We start from the raw sequence: 18,717 nt of genomic DNA on the forward strand, positions 1-18,717 counted from the left end.
CACAACAATCTGTAGCTTCAGATATCAAAAATAACTCTTCAGCCTTCTGATGTGACGCAAGCTTTGTGTCTAAAACATGTCCTGGACCGGACCTCCACAACGAGACCATAAAATAGTCGCGGACACTGCAAACTTTTCGCACTACTTCGTTCTTTCCGCTAGATGGTGCTAAAATCACAGTAAACGAGCTAGAAGTTCGATTCAATATGAATCGATTCATTTGGGCGGCTCGTTTTAATGAATCTCTTGACAGACCAGATTCACAAATTCTTTCTAGGTAGTACTCAAAAGTATTCTCCTCCACAATATTTTAATTTTTCAAATTTGTATTTTATGTTGTCGGATAGGTTATTAGATCACGTTAAGTTGTTCACGTCAAGTTGTAACTATTATTTGCAACGTTAGTAATAATCATATATTACATAATGTAAACTATATAAATCACATATTATATAATTACTCCCAATGCTGTTAACAACATACTGTCAAATATTGTTCGAAATTAAATGATCACTTAAAAAAAGTGTAGGCCTATGTTATGATACTAGTAAGAATCTGTGTTGGGTAAGTTACTCTAAAAAAGTAATTAATTACTCGCTTATAGCTACTTTTAATTCTATCAAATAAATAATATAAAATTGCATAAATTATTAATGAACTAACCAAAGCATTTCAAGGGAGAGGGTTATATTAAAAACATACATTTTTTGTTATTAAATCCACTATTGTTTTAGAATTGTTCAATGTCTAAACAGTATTTAATGCAATTAAATCAGAAGTAACTGTAATTAAATTACAGAAAAATTAAGAGTAATTCATTAGCCTACTTTACTTCTTTAAGGGAAAAATAATGAAATTACAATAATTAATTACTTAGTAATGCACTACACTGAACACCGGTTCAGTCCTGCTATCGAATGATTCTTTGTGAATCATCAACCGAATCATTATAAAAAAGAACAATTCGTTCGCGAATCAAACATCGCTAGTTCAATGACATAACTAGCATAACAAACGTGAAACATGTGTGCCTGTCATAATATTAATCTAGATTCGATTATGGAGAGCCAGAGTCCAGCAGCTCGGGAACTGGAGTGTGAAATATCTGATCTTAGTTCAATGTTTTCCAGTGTGACAGAGGAAAAGGAGGAGGAGGAGAAGGACAGGACAGCTCCGCCTTCACCTTGTCACGGAATTCACAAGGGAGAATTACAGGACGTCAGATCCTGAAAAAACACATCCTAATCCATTTACTAACATCAGCGACTTGCGTGTGTTTTATATAATTCATGTGTGATTGCTATATTGGACGAGTTTTGTTTCCAAGGGCATTTATACGTATTTATTACCAATGTGCAACTTTTACACTTCATTCGCCTGAAATTGCTGCAGGACACGCTGATCTCGCGCTGGCGACTCCCTGATTTACACTGTTTCATGTGTGTTTCTGTTTGTGATTCTCATCAACTCAGGAATTATGGGATGCTGCGGCAGCACACAGGTAAGAGATCATGAAGCAAAACATCGTGTAAATGCATGCAGATTCACATCTGGAAACTTTCTGGAGTTAAACGACCACATGCATGGCAAGAAGTTACGAGTGCAAACGTATTACATATTACGATCACTTATATGCAAATATCTTGTAAATGGAGTTTTGTAAAAGAGAAGGTCTGTAGACTTTATATAGGCTAGAGATCTATTTGGACCCAGTAGCCTACATTGCATCAAAATAATGATAAATCAAGGGTCAGAGCTTTGTTTGTCAACAGTGTAAAGCTCATTTCCGGGTTTGACTGAAAACGAGGCGGGGTGTTCAGACAGTCCCATTCATTCACTGATCTGCCTTAATTTTGTTTTATCTATGCTATATTTGCCTAAAATCTAAAATCAACTAATTTGAGTCTACGTAGTTGAACTTTTCTTTTTTTATGTTTTTCCGAGATTAATATTTTTGGATTAAATGAGAAGCTTATATTTTAGGAACCTTCGACTGGTCACCAGTGTTGTTATTGTTAACTAAATCTAAAATTGTTAAAAATCTTTTTGTTGTTTTAGTGAACATTAGATGAAAAACTTAAATTGAAAATTAGTTGCCTTGGCATTTTGGTAACAAATATAATAAGCTGAAATAGAACAATAAAATGAAAAAAGCACATTACAAAATTACTTAAACTTGATATTGGAAGTTAAAATATAATACTAAAAATATATAATTTTTTTGCTAATACAAAATATGAAATTCTATAATAGTATATACATAATACTAAAATAACACTGCTGGTCACAGTGTCTTTAATGTTTTTATTTGCATATTTTGTGTATTTATTTACATTTTCACATTGCTATTTTTCTGTGTGCGTCATGTCAACGATGTCAACTTCCTCTTTGCAGAAGACACGCGACTGGAAACCCTTAGAGCAGAGGAAGTGCACAGATATCCCATGGCTGCTCCTGTTCATCCTCTTCAATATCGGCATGGTAAGAGAACAGATATGATCAATAGGTCTTATGAAATTAATAAAAAGAAATATAATTCATATATTTAAAAATATAAATAAAATACTGGACACAAAAATACAAGAAAAAAATTAATTGTTAAGTATAAAATTATTATTATTATTATTTATAATTATTAAATGTATCGATTATTATTATTATTGCTGTTGTTGCTGTTTCATGTTATTTTGTTAATATAGATGATAGCAATGTTGGGGAAAGTTACTTTTAAAAGTGCGTTACAATATTGCGTTACTCCCTAAAAAAAATAACTAATTGTGTTACGTAGTTATTTTTTATGGAAAGTAATGCATTACATTTCTTTTGCATTACTGTTTACTCACCTGAGCTGTGCTTGTTTGTTTTTTAATAACAAAAATTTTTTTATTTTTGGCAAATGTAAAGGCGCTTTCACACCAAAAGTGAAATGAATAAGCCTCAGGCTGAAGAAAAAGCTAATTCACTCCTGTACAGTAGAGGGCGCAGCTCAAACAAACCTTTCAGTTGTGCTGTCGTTCTGGATCGCAGAAGAATAGGACGCAGGAGAAGAAAGTTCAACACTCTTACTAAAGCAATAAAAACAAAAAAAATGAAGCACAGATGTGATGTTTAACTAAAGTCATTCTTGCTTATTACTATGTGTTACCCATAGACTGTAAAAAAAAGATGGACGACGCACCTTCACTCTCTTCCATTGTAGTAACTGAAGCTGCCAGTGTGTCAATATGGCGCTGACATCTTGAGTCTCGAGTCTGCGCATAGTGAACTTGGAGCCTGAGTTTGCGCAGCAGTGAGCACAAAGTGGAGCCGCGATATCAAGGTCCCGCCCACACTCCCGCAAAATCGGTTAATACTGCAGAACGACATTATGTCGCTGTGAAATAAACAGTTGTGAAAATGTAGAAATTAAAGTTGAAGCTCCAATCTCCTCCCGAAGATCCAGAGAAAAGTCAGTTGGCGCCTCAGTGACTACTTCGCTCAGAGAAGCTGTAATCTCAGCTGCCAATCATGACGTCAAAACTTGCGTTTTTATAGCATCAAATGAAAATTGACTTAAAACAAACTTATTTAAAGAACGAACACTTTAACATGAGCGTGATTAAAAACTGCCAAAAATGACAGAAACCATCTTTGGAAGAAAAAATATTTTACGTGTAATTTGACTGTTTAGTTTGTCTCACGTTTATTACAGTACATGGAGAGGGCGGGGTTTATGATCTATACTGCATCCAGCCACCTTGGGGCGATCGAGATCCTTTGGTTTCACTTTTCAGGACTCGTGTGGCACTCTTGGTGTTACCACAAACACTGTTTAAATGAAATTAATTAATTGGTTCAATTTAAGTATGCTGTCTGTTTTTATATGGAAAAAATACCCTCGTATAGGTAAATAATACACCTGATAGTCAGTTCTGGGGGGAACACCTATAGACATTTCATTTCTGCTATTGGTTGTGTCCCATTATTGTCATCTTGTGTTTCTATCGCAGCTCTGCATCTGTGGCTTCGCCATAGCAACAGGGGCCGCCTCAAGACTCATATCAGGGTACGACAGCTACGGGAACACCTGCGGTCAGAAGAATGCCAAAATCCCAGAAATAGAGCTCAGCGGCTGGGACCACACCTCCAGAAAGTGTGTGAAAATAAGTATTGAGCGAAGCTGAAACAGAAATCTGTAGATCTCTTGATTCATTGATCACCTGATCCCATATGCAATCAATAACTGCAGTAAATACAAGTGCATCAGGAAGATAGAATGATAATTTCTTTCAATGGTTTTGTCACAGGTATGTGTTTTTCCTGGATCCCTGCAAGATCGACTTAATGAAAAGGAAGATTAAATCCGTGGCTTTGTGCGTCTCAAAGTGCCCAGAGACTGAGCTGCAGTCTTACGAGGATCTCACAAAGTTCTCAACCGTTAATGGTGAGCTCAGTGCTGTCGTATGTAGTTGAATATGATGAAATGTAAATGGTGATTTATACCAAATGTTTTGTTTTTCCATATTATCGTCTCTAGGATCTGATTTATGCACCTATGACTTACAACCAGACACATATTCATCTCACCCTAATAGAGCTACAAAATGTCCAACACTTCCTGTCCATCGAAGGTAGAAACTTAGTGCATGAAAATTAGGAATTTAAAACGATAATAGATACATGAATGTTAACAGCGATACCTATTATGTCAACACAGCAAATGAAACTTCATCTTGTGATTTCATGAGGTCTTAAAGACTACTGCTTATACATACAGAAAACGTTAGGTTGATATTTTATGGAACCTCATTATTTGTCATTTCTTGGTGCAGCGCATCTTTACCAGTGTTTCACCGCTGTATGCCCGTTGACATTTCCTGCTTTGCCGAGTTTGCGGAGGCATTCATCACTTTCGTCAGCGACAACAGCGTGGTGCACCGGGTCATCGCTGGAGTGATGACATCCAAAGAGATCATCATGGGCCTGTGTCTGCTAGCCCTCGGTGAGCGCATTCGATTAGACTGTAACAAAGCTGACTGTCAAACCACTCCTGAACACTTATGAAGCATATTTTCATAAATATAAAACCTGGTTTGCATCAGTGTTATTTTATTATCACTGCGATTAGTGTTGGGGGTAACGATTACAAGTAACATGAGTTACGTAATCAGATTACTTTTTTCAAGTAACTAGTAACTTGAAAAGTTACGAAACTTTTTTTTTTTGCTATTAAAAAACAAACAAGCCAGCCCAGGTGAGAAAAAGTAACGCAAAAGTGATGTAATGCATTACTTTTCATGAAAAGTAACTAAGTAAAGCAATTAGTTACTTTTTTAGGGAGTAACACAATACTGTAACACATTACTTTTAAAAGTAACTTTCCCCAACACTAATTGAGATATTATTATAGTTTTTATTGATATTTTGAATTTAGTTTTTATTTTAATTTTAGTTTTAGTAATTTTGTTGTATGTTTTTGCCATTTTTATTAGTTTTTATTTTTTATTTTTTATTAAATGTCTATATATTTTCTTTAATTTTTATTTCAGTTTTAGTTATTTTATATGGAAGAGGATTAGGGCCAAGCAATTATAAAAAAAATTAAACCATCTCGAGATTAAACTGGTTAAATTTCAAGAAAAAAAGTCAAAATACAAAGTTGAGAATAAAATCATTACATTTCGAGAATAAAGTTGTGTTTCGAGAAAAAAATTTTTTTTTTGAGAAGAAACGCATTCCGTCAGTGTCAATTTCATTGCGTACTGATGACAGAGTTGGATCACTTAGTCAAGCTATATTTTAGGCTTTCTTTTAATAACAAAAAAATACTATCATACTTCAGCTAATTATAACCGAATAATGTACGAACTTTAAAGAGAATTTGCAAGCTACATTGCGCAAATTGGACTGGACCCAGCCGCTTGCAATTTTTTTTTTTCGAAACGCATTGACTTTATTCTCAATTTAATGTTTATTCTCAATTTTATTTCAGCTTTTTTTCTCTAAATATAATGACTTTATTCTCAAAATTTAATTAAGTTATTCTTGACAGTTTATTTTGACTTTTTCTCGAAATTTATCGAGTTTAATCTCGCATTATAATGACTTTAATCTTGAGATGGTTTTATTTTTTTTATTATTGCTTGGCCCTAATCCTCTTCCGTAATTTTAATACATTAAAGTTAAACTAAATGAAAAGGAGAAATGTTTCCTTGGCAATTAGTACTTTTTTGTATGTTTAATTTCAAGCAATGAAAATTTGTTTTAAAAATTTGCTGTAGTGATAACACTTTGCAATAGGTAACATGAACTAACAATGAAATTTATTCATCTTAGATACTGTTCATTTTTAACATTTACTAATACATTATTAAAATCAAATGTTGTATCTGTTATTTAATGGACCTGAGTTAAAGGTGCAGTGTGTAAATTTTAGGGGCAGTGTGTTTGAGAATTGCAATATAGAGAAGCTACGGTGGCCAACACAGGACAAAGATGTCATCGTCTGGGACAGCAGAGAGTAGCCAGTCAAGCAAACGCGCTCTGTAGAGCAGTTTGTCCGTTTAGGGCTACTGTAGAAACATGTGCAAAATGGTGACTTAACATGTAAGGGGACCCGCGGTGTATGTAGATAGAAATGGCTCATTCTAAGTTAATAAAAATGTAACGGTTCATAATGTAAGGTCTTTATACACCACTGAAAATAGTTATGTATATTATACTGCATTTCTGTCAATAGATCAATTACACATTGCACCTTTAATATGAACTAACAATGAACAGATGTATTTTTAATAACTAACATTTACAAAGGTGAATAAATACTGTTTCTCATTGTTAGTTAATGCTCTAACTAATGTTAACTAATAAGACCTGATTGTAAAGTGTGACCGTCTTAAGTCAAGTATGATACCTCAGATTTGCACAAGAAGTGTCAGTTAAAAAGTGAGAATTAAAGCACCATTATGTTTTCCTTTGCTTTCTTCTGCAGTTCTGTCTCTGATTCTGATGGTTGTGATCCGCTACATATCCGTGCTTTTGGTCTGGATTCTTACAGCTGTTGTGGTGGTCGGGTCAATTGGTAAGGCCTTAGTATCATATTGGAATAAATTAAATGACCAGCACTGACTGTCACTAGCTGAAAGTCGCTGTGTTTGTGGCAGGTGGAGCTGGTATTTTGTGGTGGCTGTACGTGGATCAAAGGAAAGCAGTGAATGCCACTCTACCGGCTCATGAACTGGAGGTGGCCAAAGACAACCAACAAGCCCTGCTCATCTACGCCATCGCTGCCACTGTTTTCACGGTATGAACTGGGGCTACGCCTGGAATCGCAAGCTACTGTATGACTGCCAAATGCAAATATTTAATATGCACTGTATACCTCAGGTGATTCTGCTCCTGCTGATGTTCTTCATGAGGAAGCGTGTGGCACTCACTATCGCTCTGTTCCATGTGGCTGGGAAAGTGTTCACCCATCTGCCCCTGCTAGCCCTGCAGCCTTTCTGGACCTTCCTCACGCTCATGCTCTTCTGGGTTTACTGGATCACCGTGCTCCTCTTCCTCGGAACCGCAGGTTCGTCAGCACGAACAAATGAAGGTCTGGGGTGGGCGGAGCTTCAGTTAGTCGATCGCAGGGCTGGACGATATAGCTTGGGTGTATATATATTTTCAGATATATTCAACTCGATAGTTAAGTTTCTGTTCCAGTGAAGAACATTCAAAATGTTTAAAGACAGAACTGAAACGTGGAAAAAATGTAGTTTTTGTGATAATCAAGGCATTTTTGCACATATACATAAAATTATTTTTGTATATTTGTTTGCATCACAACTCAAAAATGAAAATAAATCTATCATATTGCTATTTATTACATTGTTACATTGGTTCATGGAAATAATTGTCAACGCCGATAGCTTTGTGGGCAGCGCGCCGACATGTTGCGCTTTTGGTGACCCGAGTTCGAGTCCCGGCTCGTGGACCTATTTTATATTTATTATTTAATTTATAATTTATATTATTGTTACATTAGTGCATGAAAATATATTTGCTGATGCAAAAAAAATCCTTTTTGATTCACTTTATGAGAACTGACAGTTTGATCTGATTCAGTGAAATGAATCAAAAATGACACAAACTCTGGATCAGCTCGCACATTCCAAATATTGCTATATATCCTAATTATTGTTAACATGTATTCATTACTTCCATTAGCTCATTTGTTTCTACCTTAAATTAATTTGCTAACAGTGACTAAATTAAATTGCCTAAATTATTACATTGTTAGCTAACTGCGTGATTATACACAGCAAAATCAACTCTGCTCAGATTACATATGGTCCCTCTCTACTTAGTGTTAAAGTAACACTGGTTCTGATTTTTTTCTCTCATAATTGCGAGATATAAACTCGTAATTGCGAGTTATAAAGTCAGAAACTCGCAATTCTGACTTTTTTTATTCGCAGTTGCAATTTTATATCCTGCAATTCTGACTTTCGCAATTACGAGTCATACATACAAAAAAATTCTCATATATGGCATCTAGAAAACTTGATCACTATAATGATAGCTATATTTACAATGTGCTTGTTGTTATTTCAGAAGGAAAATCATCATAAATGTGTCATAAATATTCAATATATTGCCTAGTCCTAATCCACTGATTTTAGTGTTATTATATATCAGTGTTTCACTAGAACAGAATTTCAGGTTTCTGTACAAAACTGTCATGTATGTAAACTATCATGACATGATTTTTTTTCCCCACAGGAAGTCCAGTGAAGAATAACCAGACGGGTCTGGTGGAGTTTCATATGGACGGGCCGCTGCAGTACATGGTGTGGTACCACGCCGTGGGTCTCATCTGGATCAGTGAGTTCATCCTCGCCTGTCAGCAGATGACCATAGCTGGCGCTGTGGTCACATACTACTTCACCAGGTCAGAGGTCAAAGTCATTTAGAAAAAGTTAAGACACTTTATTTGTGATGCTTCCACTTTGTCTATTCAGGGCAATCGTTGTGAATTATTATTATTTTATTTATTTATTTATTTTTCTTCTCTGTTTTTCTTGTAGAGATAAGTCTCAGCTGCCCTTCACGCCCATAGTGTCGTCTGTCCTGCGTCTGATGCGCTATCATTTGGGTACCGTAGCTAAAGGAGCCTTCATCATCACTCTAGTGGAGATTCCTCGCCTCATCCTCACCTACATCCACAGTCAGCTCAAAGGAAAAGTAAGTTTTTGCAGAAAAACAACGTTCTTCTGCAAAATGCATGCAGTTTTGTTTTTTAACCGCTAGAGGGCCAAAAGTTACACAGTGTGCCTTTACAACGGTAATATTGTGAAATATTGTGGCAATTTAAAATGACTGATTTCTATTTGAATATATTTTAAAATGTTATTTATTCCTGTGATTAAAGCTGAATTTTCAGCATCATTACTCCAGTCTTCAGTGTCACAGGATCCTTCAGAAATCATTCTGATATGATGAATTGATGCTCCCATTTGTTGTTGTTGTTGTTATCAATGTTGAAAATAGTTGTGCTGCTTCATATTTTTTTCAGGATTATTTGATGAAAAGAAAGTTCAAAAGAACAGATTTATTTGACATAACATAACAAGTAACATTATAATGTCTTGACTGTCATTTTTGACAAGTTTAATGCTTCTTTGCTGAATAAAAGTATTAATTTCTTCAAAAAAGAAATTGATCCAAAACTTTGAATGGTAAAATGAATAAAATGTTGTTCCTGCAGGAAAACGCCTGTGCCCGCTGCATGCTGAAGGCGTGTATCTGCTGTCTATGGTGTCTAGAAAAGTGCCTCACTTACCTGAACTTGGTGAGCATTGCATATGCATATTTTGCAGAAAGATGAATTAATTCATGTTAATTTGATGCATTAATCGTGTGGCTTTTCTTCAGAACGCATATACGGCAACGGCCATTAACAGCACCAACTTCTGCACATCTGCACGAGATGCTTTCCTCATCCTTGTGGAAAATGCTCTCCGTGTGGCAGCTATCAACAGTGTCGGGGACTTTGTCCTGTTTTTGGGAAAGGTATTTTATACTTTTATAGTATTTATTAATATATACATATATATTTGTTTTTATTTCAGTTTTAATTTTAGTACTCAGCTTTTTATTTCAGTAAGTTGACAAGGCAGCATTAATTTTTTAACTATTTTGAATTTTTTTGTTGTTTATTTTTTTATTTCAGCTTAATTTCAGTTAACAAAATCATATTTAATCTTTTTGATCTGAGGTATTCAGTCACAAAGTGTTGTGGTATGATTTATGTGCTAAAGATTGCTAAGCTATAAGCAATAAAACTTGTTTTGATTGGTGGTTTAAATTTTTTTCCTTTGTGTTTCTTGTGTCTGCAGGTGTTGATCGTGTCATGCACGGCGTTTGCGGGCGTCCTTTCGTTGAACTATCAGCGCGAGTACACCGTCTGGGTGCTGCCGCTCATCATCGTGTGTGTGTTCGCCTTCCTGGTGGCCCACTGTTTCCTCTCCATCTATGAGATCGTAGTAGACGTACTCTTCCTCTGCTTCGCCATCGACACCAAGTACAACGATGGCAGCCCGGGCAGGGAGTACTACATGGACAAGACCCTTATGGTGAGAGCTTTCCCCTATTCATTTTCTCAGACCTCAAGATCAATTAAGCCCAACCAAAAGTCATTTATAATAGCCTTGTGTTGTTGTATAGCAGATTAAACATGCTCTTGGTGTCTCTTTGCGATCGTTCATGTAGGAGTTTGTAGAGAACGCCAGGAAAGCGACAGAGAAGTACAGCAAAGCAGAAGGAGACAGTCGGGAAATGAAATCAATGGTGAGTTTAATATTGTTTTATTTTCAATTGATCAGTTTTTTTTTTTTTGGCATAAACACCTTTTTAATGCCACGTTCCATTTAGGAACATGTTCCATTGATTTTGCACAAGTTTCAAGTCTTTTATTGCACTTTTCCTAGTAGGAAGTTGGAAATTCCAGTTTTCTGAGTGGGTGAAATGCAGCATTAGTTACACAAGAGTGTTAATGCATAAACAATACAAGCACAAGATTAAATATGTTTGTTTTTTAGAGTGTAACAGTTGGGTTCCCAAATTAAAAACTCCAATCATTTTCTTCATAGGGAAAATGAATTTTAACGATAACTTTTACATTTTAAAGGCAGACCTACTGTGAGCTCCGAGGATGTTAATCAATGGTATATGCTTCAGTTAAAGCTATCTGTTTGCATTAACTCTACTTATCTTTAAAATGATTGTGTTTAACAACCGAATTTGCCGTGGAAAAATACATTACCCATGATGCTGTACAGAAAACCGTACAATCTGAAAGTTTCCACCATAGACTGTAAGATGGATGATGTGTCTCTACTTCCTTCCACCATAGAAAAATGAAGCCAAAATCCCAGAAATGGCTGTTGACATTGTGCAGTGATTATGTAATTTGGAGCCAAATCTGTGCAGTAGTGATCCTGCCGTCAATCGCAAGCACAGCTGTCAATCATGACCTTACAACTAAAACCTTATTGGGAAAACGAACACGTGAACATACGTCAGCGTGATGAGAACTACCTAAAATGACAGAAACAAAAAAAATTAAAGTGTAATTGTATTTGACTCGCGTCCCATTTAATTATATGGAGAAGGCATGGTTTATGACCTATATTGCAGCTAGCCACCAGGGGGCGATCGAAATGTTTTGGCTTCACTTTTCAGGACATGTGTGGCACACTTGCATACAGTCGCATATTGTCTGAGTAGGTGCTACATTTGAATTTAAACTTACTTTGTGACTGTTAAAAAAAAGTATGTTATATGAAGTATGTATATAAGTAGTATAAATGAAATTTGGATGTACTACATCCGCCATGTTGTTACTGTCATGTGACCTACCAGCGTCAGCTTTCCTGCAATCCATAAATCCTCTCCCGTGGCCTCATGGGATAGTAAAGTGTCCATCAAATGTGCACTTCAGAATCTCGCTGGAAGTAGTAGGTCTTATTAGATAGTAGTAGTAGTAGTAGGTTCGCCTACTGTTTTTTGAATACTATGTATTCGGACATACTACTCTTTTGGCATACTGTTTTTCGCATACTATATGGTAGGGAAGTATTCGATTTCGGACGCAGCGTTGGTTTCCTCCAATGAAGTACCGAAAATGTTCTGTCTGCTGTTAAAATACTTAAATATTTGTGTAAGTAAATGCATATTTTGCAATAAACTTAAAATATATTGTTTCTATAGATATAATCGACAACTTTAATAGTTTTATATTTCTCCATTTTATTTGTCATTCGCAATGCTTCATGGGATTGTAGCTCCTTCTTTTTTTAAAGCCGTTAAGTACACAATATGGTACCTTTTGTCTTTTTATCTGATTTTCAAGTACTTTTTTGCTTCAGATCAAACTTTGTAATGACATGATTCACCTCATAGTCATGGCTTAAAATTTTTAAGAAAAGACTTTTTTAAAATCTCCATGAGAAAAGTGAATGGAAATAACATATCCGGAGCCAATGGCACTGAAAATGTGGACAGGCTCTGTTGCGCTCTATTCATTTACTTATCATTTCTTATGTTTCAGACTGGAGGTACACTGGCTTGATGAAAACCTGCGTGGTGTTACATCATCCGACACTCCAAAAAAGTGCTATTGAGATGCACAAAAGCTTCTCTTCAGGGATTATAATGTGACAGACATCTGTCATCACAACTTAAAGGGCATTTTACATTAGAAAAGCTCTAGGACAGTGAGCTGCGTACATGCACAAGAATCAACACGACAAGCTGGAAGATGTCGTCTGCACGCTAATATTTCTGCTCCTAAATTTCCTTTCAAAAAACTTGCCTACATTTTTATTTGTTTTATTAAGATTAAATTTGATACAGAAGTTATCACCTAGCAATAGCCGCATTAGTATTCTAGATATTTTGGTTTAAAATAAAGCAAATAATTTAAGGGTTTTAGTCTGTAAAATCCTAGTTATCTAGCTAAAAGGTGCTTTTTGTATTTTATCTTGTTTATATCATTTGACTTTGAAAGATGCACTTCCGTAACAGATGTGAAATACACTACTGTCTGCAGAAGCTTAAACTGTCGATGTTTTTCTATGCAAGCAATAATATTGGATCTTCTCAAGTAGTTTCAGATCGTTTGAGGTTCAGAGTCGGTCCTCCAGTGTCCTATTTTAATATTATATAATAGAGTAGTTCCAGCTTATATTTGCACTGTTTTATTTTGTGCAGCATTATGTTACAAGCAAATATATTATACGAGACTCTCAACTTCTAAATCAACAGCATAACAATGATTGTCATTTCCCTCGTGCCAATTAGCTAAAGTGTGTAATTTATACACCAATAGCAACAAACACCAAATGGAACTGCAGTCTGTTTGTTTGAGGAGCCTGATTCGGCAACATTGGCCGGTTGAACCGGACAGCTTCTTTATCCCAGCAATCAATGAATTACTTGAAAAGAGTTATATGTGCAATTCCATTTGATGCCAAAATTACACACCGCAGCTTCCATCAAGTGCTTTAGTGTGAAAGAAGACAATTTACTTTTAACTACCATGTTTAGACACTCCATTCAATAAAAACCAAAGAGACTTGCAAAATGTTATTGATTCATTATTGTATGAATGTTCACAATGAAAGTGAGGTCTGAATGAAAATACAGAACAAATTAAATTTATTAAAGGGCTGTTTGCAAAATGAACTGTAATTTTGACAAACTTTTAACAAGACAAAATAACTGTGACTGTCCCGTACGGGAGCTGTAGTGTCTTTTAAGCAGGCATGTGAGTTTTGAGATGTTCTTTTAGTTTGGGAATCGTCGGCTGCTCTTTATGACACGCGTGACATCGCAGAGGCAGCTTCAGTAGTTCACTAGCGCCGTCCTTCACAGTCACTTTCCCATCACGCTCCAGCATCGTAACGACATCTGCGGGAAGATGAATGCTAGTAATCATGCACAAACATTGCATCATTTGTTTTCCTTCCACTCACCTTGAGATTCAACAAAATAGTCAGTGGTGAAGGAGTTCCAGTGCTTCTTGTTCTTCAAACATGGCGAGTCGAAGTCTTGGCTGATTACATGCAAGTGGACGTGACTAAGAGGAAACAAACATTTAATTCATGACAATCCCCGTCCTCCCCACACAATAATCAGGGTGCAGACGTGTGTACCTCATGCTGGGGACGGCGTGATATCCCAGACGGAAGCGCAGTTTGTGGGCGTCACGGCACTGCTGCACCATCTGATCTCCCACACGCTGCATGTGCTTCAGCAGGTCCACGTGCTCCGACCGCAGAGCCTTCAGACTGGAGATCGAGTCCCATGGCAAAACCAGCCAATGGTAACGCGCCTTTGGGTACTTGTCCTTGATGACCACCACCGTATCATCTTTGTACACCTGAGGACAATGGATTATAGCTGTTATGGTTTAATACACATACACACTACTGGGTCGGTAAGATTTAAAAAAAAAATTTTTTTTTTAATGTTTTTGAAAGAAGTCTCGTGTTCACCAAGACTGCATTTATTTTATCAGAAATACAGTAAAAACAGTAATATTGTTAAAATAACTTTTCTATGTGAATATATTGTAAAATGTAATTCATTCCTGTGATCAAATGCTGAATTTTCCGCATTATTAATCCAGTCTTCAGTGTCACATGATCCTTCAGAAATCATCTAATATGATTATTTGATGCTCAAGAAACATTTCTTATTATTATCAATGTTGAAAACAGTTGTGCTTCTTCATATTTTTGTGGAAATCATTTTTTTCAGAATTCTTTGATGAAGAGAAAGTTCAAAATAACAGCATTTGTACCTTTTGTAAAAATATGCAAGTCTTCACTGTCACTTGATTTCATATATATATCCAGAGGGGATATGTTGTCTTTAATGACCCTACAAACCATCGTATATGAGGAAAATATTTTTTATATTTTAAATATGAGGGAAAAACAAAACACTAAACTTGGTTAAGGTATTTATGTGACAAAATTATTTGGCAAACTACAGTTAGAGGTTTTGTTTTACTATGCAAAAAATGCATAGAAAAACAATAAGCTCACAAGAAAAAGCATTCATTAACTACAACATAATCAGTTATTAATATTTAATTGGTTCTCTCTTGTTTTTGCATGTGTTCATAATTTCTTTGTATGACAGTCTGGCCACACAATTTCATTGCGTTATCACAAATAAAACAATTGACTCCAAGCACAACTATGATATGCTTACATTACAATGGAATAAAGGGTGAATACTAATATATATATTAAAAATGAGAATTGCGATTTTTTTTTTTTTTTTTTTTTTTTGTTTCAAATAGAGATCACGATTCTCCCATGATTCTGAATATAAAACTAAACAAAACGTAATTTACTAGAGGTTTTGACAAAATATTAATTGCTGGAAAAATGTTTAATTAATTTGATTTAATACTTTTTTAAATTTCATTGACCCATTAATAAATACTTGTTTCATTACTGGATGAATCTGTGTTTTTGAACGAATCTTTTGAATGACTGATTCAATGACAAATACATTTTTAACAATCACTTGTCGCCACCTAGTGGGGTAAGATGAAATTGATACGACCGTTATTTGAAGCGCCAAGTTAGTTTCAAATCACTACAGTGGACATCAGTGTTTATATCCAAACTTTAAACTTCTGTGATAATTTGAATCTTTGTAACAGAAATAACTACTGTGTGGTTCAAAACTGCTCTCTCTGGCTGAGCGTGGCAGCATGAACACAGATTTATATATAATTCATCAATATAAGTTTCAATAGAAATGCACAACTCATACCTGCATCTTGGGGTCCTGCATCGACACTTTAAGCCCTTGGCTCCAATGGCCAGCAGATTCCTGGGAAACAAGAATGTTTGCAGTGTTTCAATCCAAAGTCAGAACTTGTAACTGAGCTCTTGTAAAAGAGGTCAGCATTTAAAAAAGAAAAACTTCAATAAACCGTTTCTCCAGCCAACTTGGAAACTTGGCTTTAAAGTAAAAAGTGTCTGAAAATAGGAAAAAGTATCAGTGACATTATAAAACTACTGCCTAAAAATCCTTAATTACAAGTGTAAAATATCATATATTTGGATTTTATTGCTAATTATTGCAAAATCATGCCCCTTAGAAACAAAAAAAAAAAATTCACTGATTTATCAGGTCCAGGCGGCGGTGTCTTTTTCGGTGGAGGTGAAGTGTCTGATGTACGGGAGGAGGATGTTGATGTTGTTTTTGCAGGGCTCTTGATCTTCTCTCCATTCCCCTCACAGCTCATCTGATGGGATCTTTTGGAGGCTTTGCTCCCCTCTGCAGCGGATCTGGGTGTGAACGTCTGCTCGGTGAACTTCACTGTATATGGATACATCTGGTTGACCATGTAAAGTCTCTGGCCCGGCTTTATGGTCACCTGGTTGTAGAGGTGGGCGACATGTGTTTTGTAGGATGTTAAGACCAGTAACCTGTGCAATACAGCCTCAATTACAAGAGAACCGGGCATTTATGGACACACTAAGCTAGATGCTGACAAAATAACTGATTTAACACAAGCTAACAAAGCTGCTGTTTTGATGATACCTGATTTCCTCTGCCCACAACCACATTGTCCACATTTGTAGGATTCACACCCAACTGTTAAAAAAGCAACAAGTGGTTCAAACATGTATTATTATAATATCTATTATACTATAATATATTACATATTATAATATTTATCATACCTGTTTAACAGAGACAAATCCTCTGTTGCAATCAGCTCTGAATTCAACTGCAAGAAAAACATCAAATAAATAAATCCTGCTTCTCTTTTCTTTACACTGACTCATATGGTACACTACCTTGTTCTCTTGAGCACTTTTTGTCTTTTATCTTAGTTTCTGGTCCTCGACCCAAAGTCACAGCTTGTTGATGAGGAAGCTGAATGGGTTTATGTGGATCATCTTCACTTACTAGTAAGCACAGTGGCATCTCCCTGAAAACATGTTGATATAATACTTTATAACACACATAATAGAATATTATGGGCTGATTTGTGAATTTCCAGCATACTCTGACTAAAGTGCTTCTCTAAACGCCACATATATTCACTTACCCTGCTGCTGGTGTAATATATCTACAGTAGAAAGTGTTATAGTTGAAAACAAAACACTGAGAACTGCACTCTGCAGCACATGACGCACACAATCTTCTTCATGGACATCAACAAACACGCAGACGCGCACATACTGACACCTACCGGTCGAACGGCGCTAGGACCTCACATTACAATAGACGAGAAAGATTTGTGTAGTTTGAGGATAAATATTCTTTAACCAAACTAAAACAAATAAGGTTATATGGTTTTATTATATATATATATATATATATATATATATATATATATATATATATATATATATATATAAAGTATCTTACAGTTAACACGTTTTCACCGTAACATTTTAGGCTACATTGTTTATTGTTTATAAATTTGCATTAATTTACAGTGGGCAAGTCAAAACAAAATGACTGAAACCGAATGATTAATGAAACATATTAGCTTATTGCTTTAATTATCAGATTTGAATCTCAGGAATATCTTTTCAACAATTGTATTATTTTTATGCACTTTTGGGACAATGTATGAATGGATAGTTAAAAGAATGTAACATTTGCTTTTGAATATCAAATTTTTTATGCAAAACAAAAAGATATAGAACTTTTGTGTAGTTTTGAATATAGCCTATATACGTTTTATTACCACAATTGTGGATTTGTTACAATTTCTAAAAGTTTTGTAGCATAAATTTTAATTCAATCCTTAAAGTAGCTAAAAAAAAGGAATGTCTTAAAACCCTTAAAATTACTTGCAATAAATACTGATTAACCTAAGGTTTTGCTTTTAAATAGTTCAGTATTTATTATTTGTACGTTTTTAATTTGTTCATATTTATTTATTTTGTCTTTCAGTGAACGCGTATTTGTGTTTAACAATAACAATGTCTGTTATTTGAAGAGGGAAAAAGGTGTTACGTTGCTTGGTAATGAACTAAATTACTTGGAAGAGCTGTTTATTCCGGTTATTATGAATAATACATGTAATTAGGTGTTTATTATTGAACATTTGTGTTTTCATATTAGTGTTTGTAGGATAAAAACAATGAACCACTCGAGGTTCGTGCATGACAGTTAATTTACCACAATCAACTTTTTGTAAAATCCCTGTAACTCTGGCAGCTTTATTAGGCTACTATTTACCACATTTACTCATTAAAAACAAATCAGTTTTAACTAAAATGTCATTAACGAGTAAGTCAAATCATTTCTACGCGTGTGTTGACCAAAATCAGGACGGTATCTGTATTGTGCGAACTGGGAAAGATGCGATAATGTGACTTTTATGCGAGTTGTGTGAGTAACTCACTCCTGTGATCTCATGTCACTGACTTCCTTCTTCAGAGGGGATCATTGAGAGATCAGGTAAGAGCTGGCCTGCACTAACACACTTTAAATCATGTCAACACTGGGCTTTTTACATCTCCCTGTCTTGTCATGTTGTTTTCGGTTGTTTTCGGTTGTTTTCCAGAGGTTTTATCTGGTGTTATGCATTAATTGACGGGATTTCTGTCATTATACAGAGCTTGAAGGTTAGCACAGGCTAGTTAGCTTCAGTTTAACAAACATTCCCCCGCACGCTAACATTATTACAGGTCTTTTAGA

The 18,717-nt window shown here is 35.4% G+C and overlaps 2 protein-coding genes across 3 annotated transcripts; one reads left to right on the plus strand and one right to left on the minus strand.

The window, feature by feature from the left end:
• The first annotated feature begins 996 nt into the window (after positions 1–996).
• On the plus strand, positions 997–13,609 carry slc44a1a (solute carrier family 44 member 1a). The gene is made up of 16 exons (XM_051899706.1): positions 997–1,501; positions 2,395–2,481; positions 3,990–4,132; positions 4,287–4,423; positions 4,517–4,610; positions 4,812–4,981; positions 6,971–7,060; positions 7,143–7,282; positions 7,366–7,552; positions 8,746–8,914; positions 9,051–9,207; positions 9,731–9,814; positions 9,898–10,035; positions 10,362–10,598; positions 10,735–10,812; positions 12,575–13,609. The coding sequence occupies exons 1-16, from the start codon at positions 1,478–1,480 to the stop codon at positions 12,593–12,595; spliced, it is 1,956 nt and encodes a 651-aa protein (XP_051755666.1). The 5' UTR covers positions 997–1,477; the 3' UTR covers positions 12,596–13,609.
• A 51-nt stretch (positions 13,610–13,660) lies between these two features.
• On the minus strand, positions 13,661–17,264 carry aptx (aprataxin). 2 transcript variants are annotated; one of them, XM_051899720.1, is made up of 9 exons: positions 17,111–17,264; positions 16,857–16,990; positions 16,740–16,786; positions 16,597–16,650; positions 16,172–16,429; positions 15,820–15,879; positions 14,181–14,407; positions 14,001–14,104; positions 13,661–13,935 (listed from the first exon to the last, which is right to left on the minus strand). In XM_051899720.1, the coding sequence occupies exons 2-9, from the start codon at positions 16,984–16,986 to the stop codon at positions 13,781–13,783; spliced, it is 1,035 nt and encodes a 344-aa protein (XP_051755680.1). In that variant the 5' UTR covers positions 16,987–16,990; positions 17,111–17,264; the 3' UTR covers positions 13,661–13,780. The 2 variants fall into 2 exon arrangements, with proteins under 2 accessions (XP_051755680.1, XP_051755691.1); XM_051899731.1 differs by lacking the exon at positions 17,111–17,264 and having other exon boundaries at positions 16,172–16,481; positions 16,857–16,986.
• Positions 17,265–18,717: the final 1,453 nt, after the last annotated feature.

Source organism: Ctenopharyngodon idella, chromosome 1, assembly GCF_019924925.1.
Source record: "Ctenopharyngodon idella isolate HZGC_01 chromosome 1, HZGC01, whole genome shotgun sequence".
NCBI classification, from domain to species: domain Eukaryota; kingdom Metazoa; phylum Chordata; class Actinopteri; order Cypriniformes; family Xenocyprididae; genus Ctenopharyngodon; species Ctenopharyngodon idella.

Coding starts and splice junctions, on each gene's coding strand:
- slc44a1a (XM_051899706.1), top strand. CDS start 1,478: ATGGGATGCTGCGGCAGCACACAG. Junction 1,502..2,394: donor GATGCTGCGGCAGCACACAG/GTAAGAGATCAT, acceptor TCCTCTTTGCAG/AAGACACGCGACTGGAAACC. Junction 7,061..7,142: donor TGTGGTGGTCGGGTCAATTG/GTAAGGCCTTAG, acceptor TGTTTGTGGCAG/GTGGAGCTGGTATTTTGTGG.
- aptx (XM_051899720.1), bottom strand. CDS start 16,986: ATGCCACTGTGCTTACTAGTAAGTGAAGATGATCCACATAAACCCATT. Junction 16,787..16,856: donor AAAGTGCTCAAGAGAACAAG/GTAGTGTACCAT, acceptor TTTTTCTTGCAG/TTGAATTCAGAGCTGATTGC. Junction 14,105..14,180: donor CACGCCGTCCCCAGCATGAG/GTACACACGTCT, acceptor GTTTCCTCTTAG/TCACGTCCACTTGCATGTAA.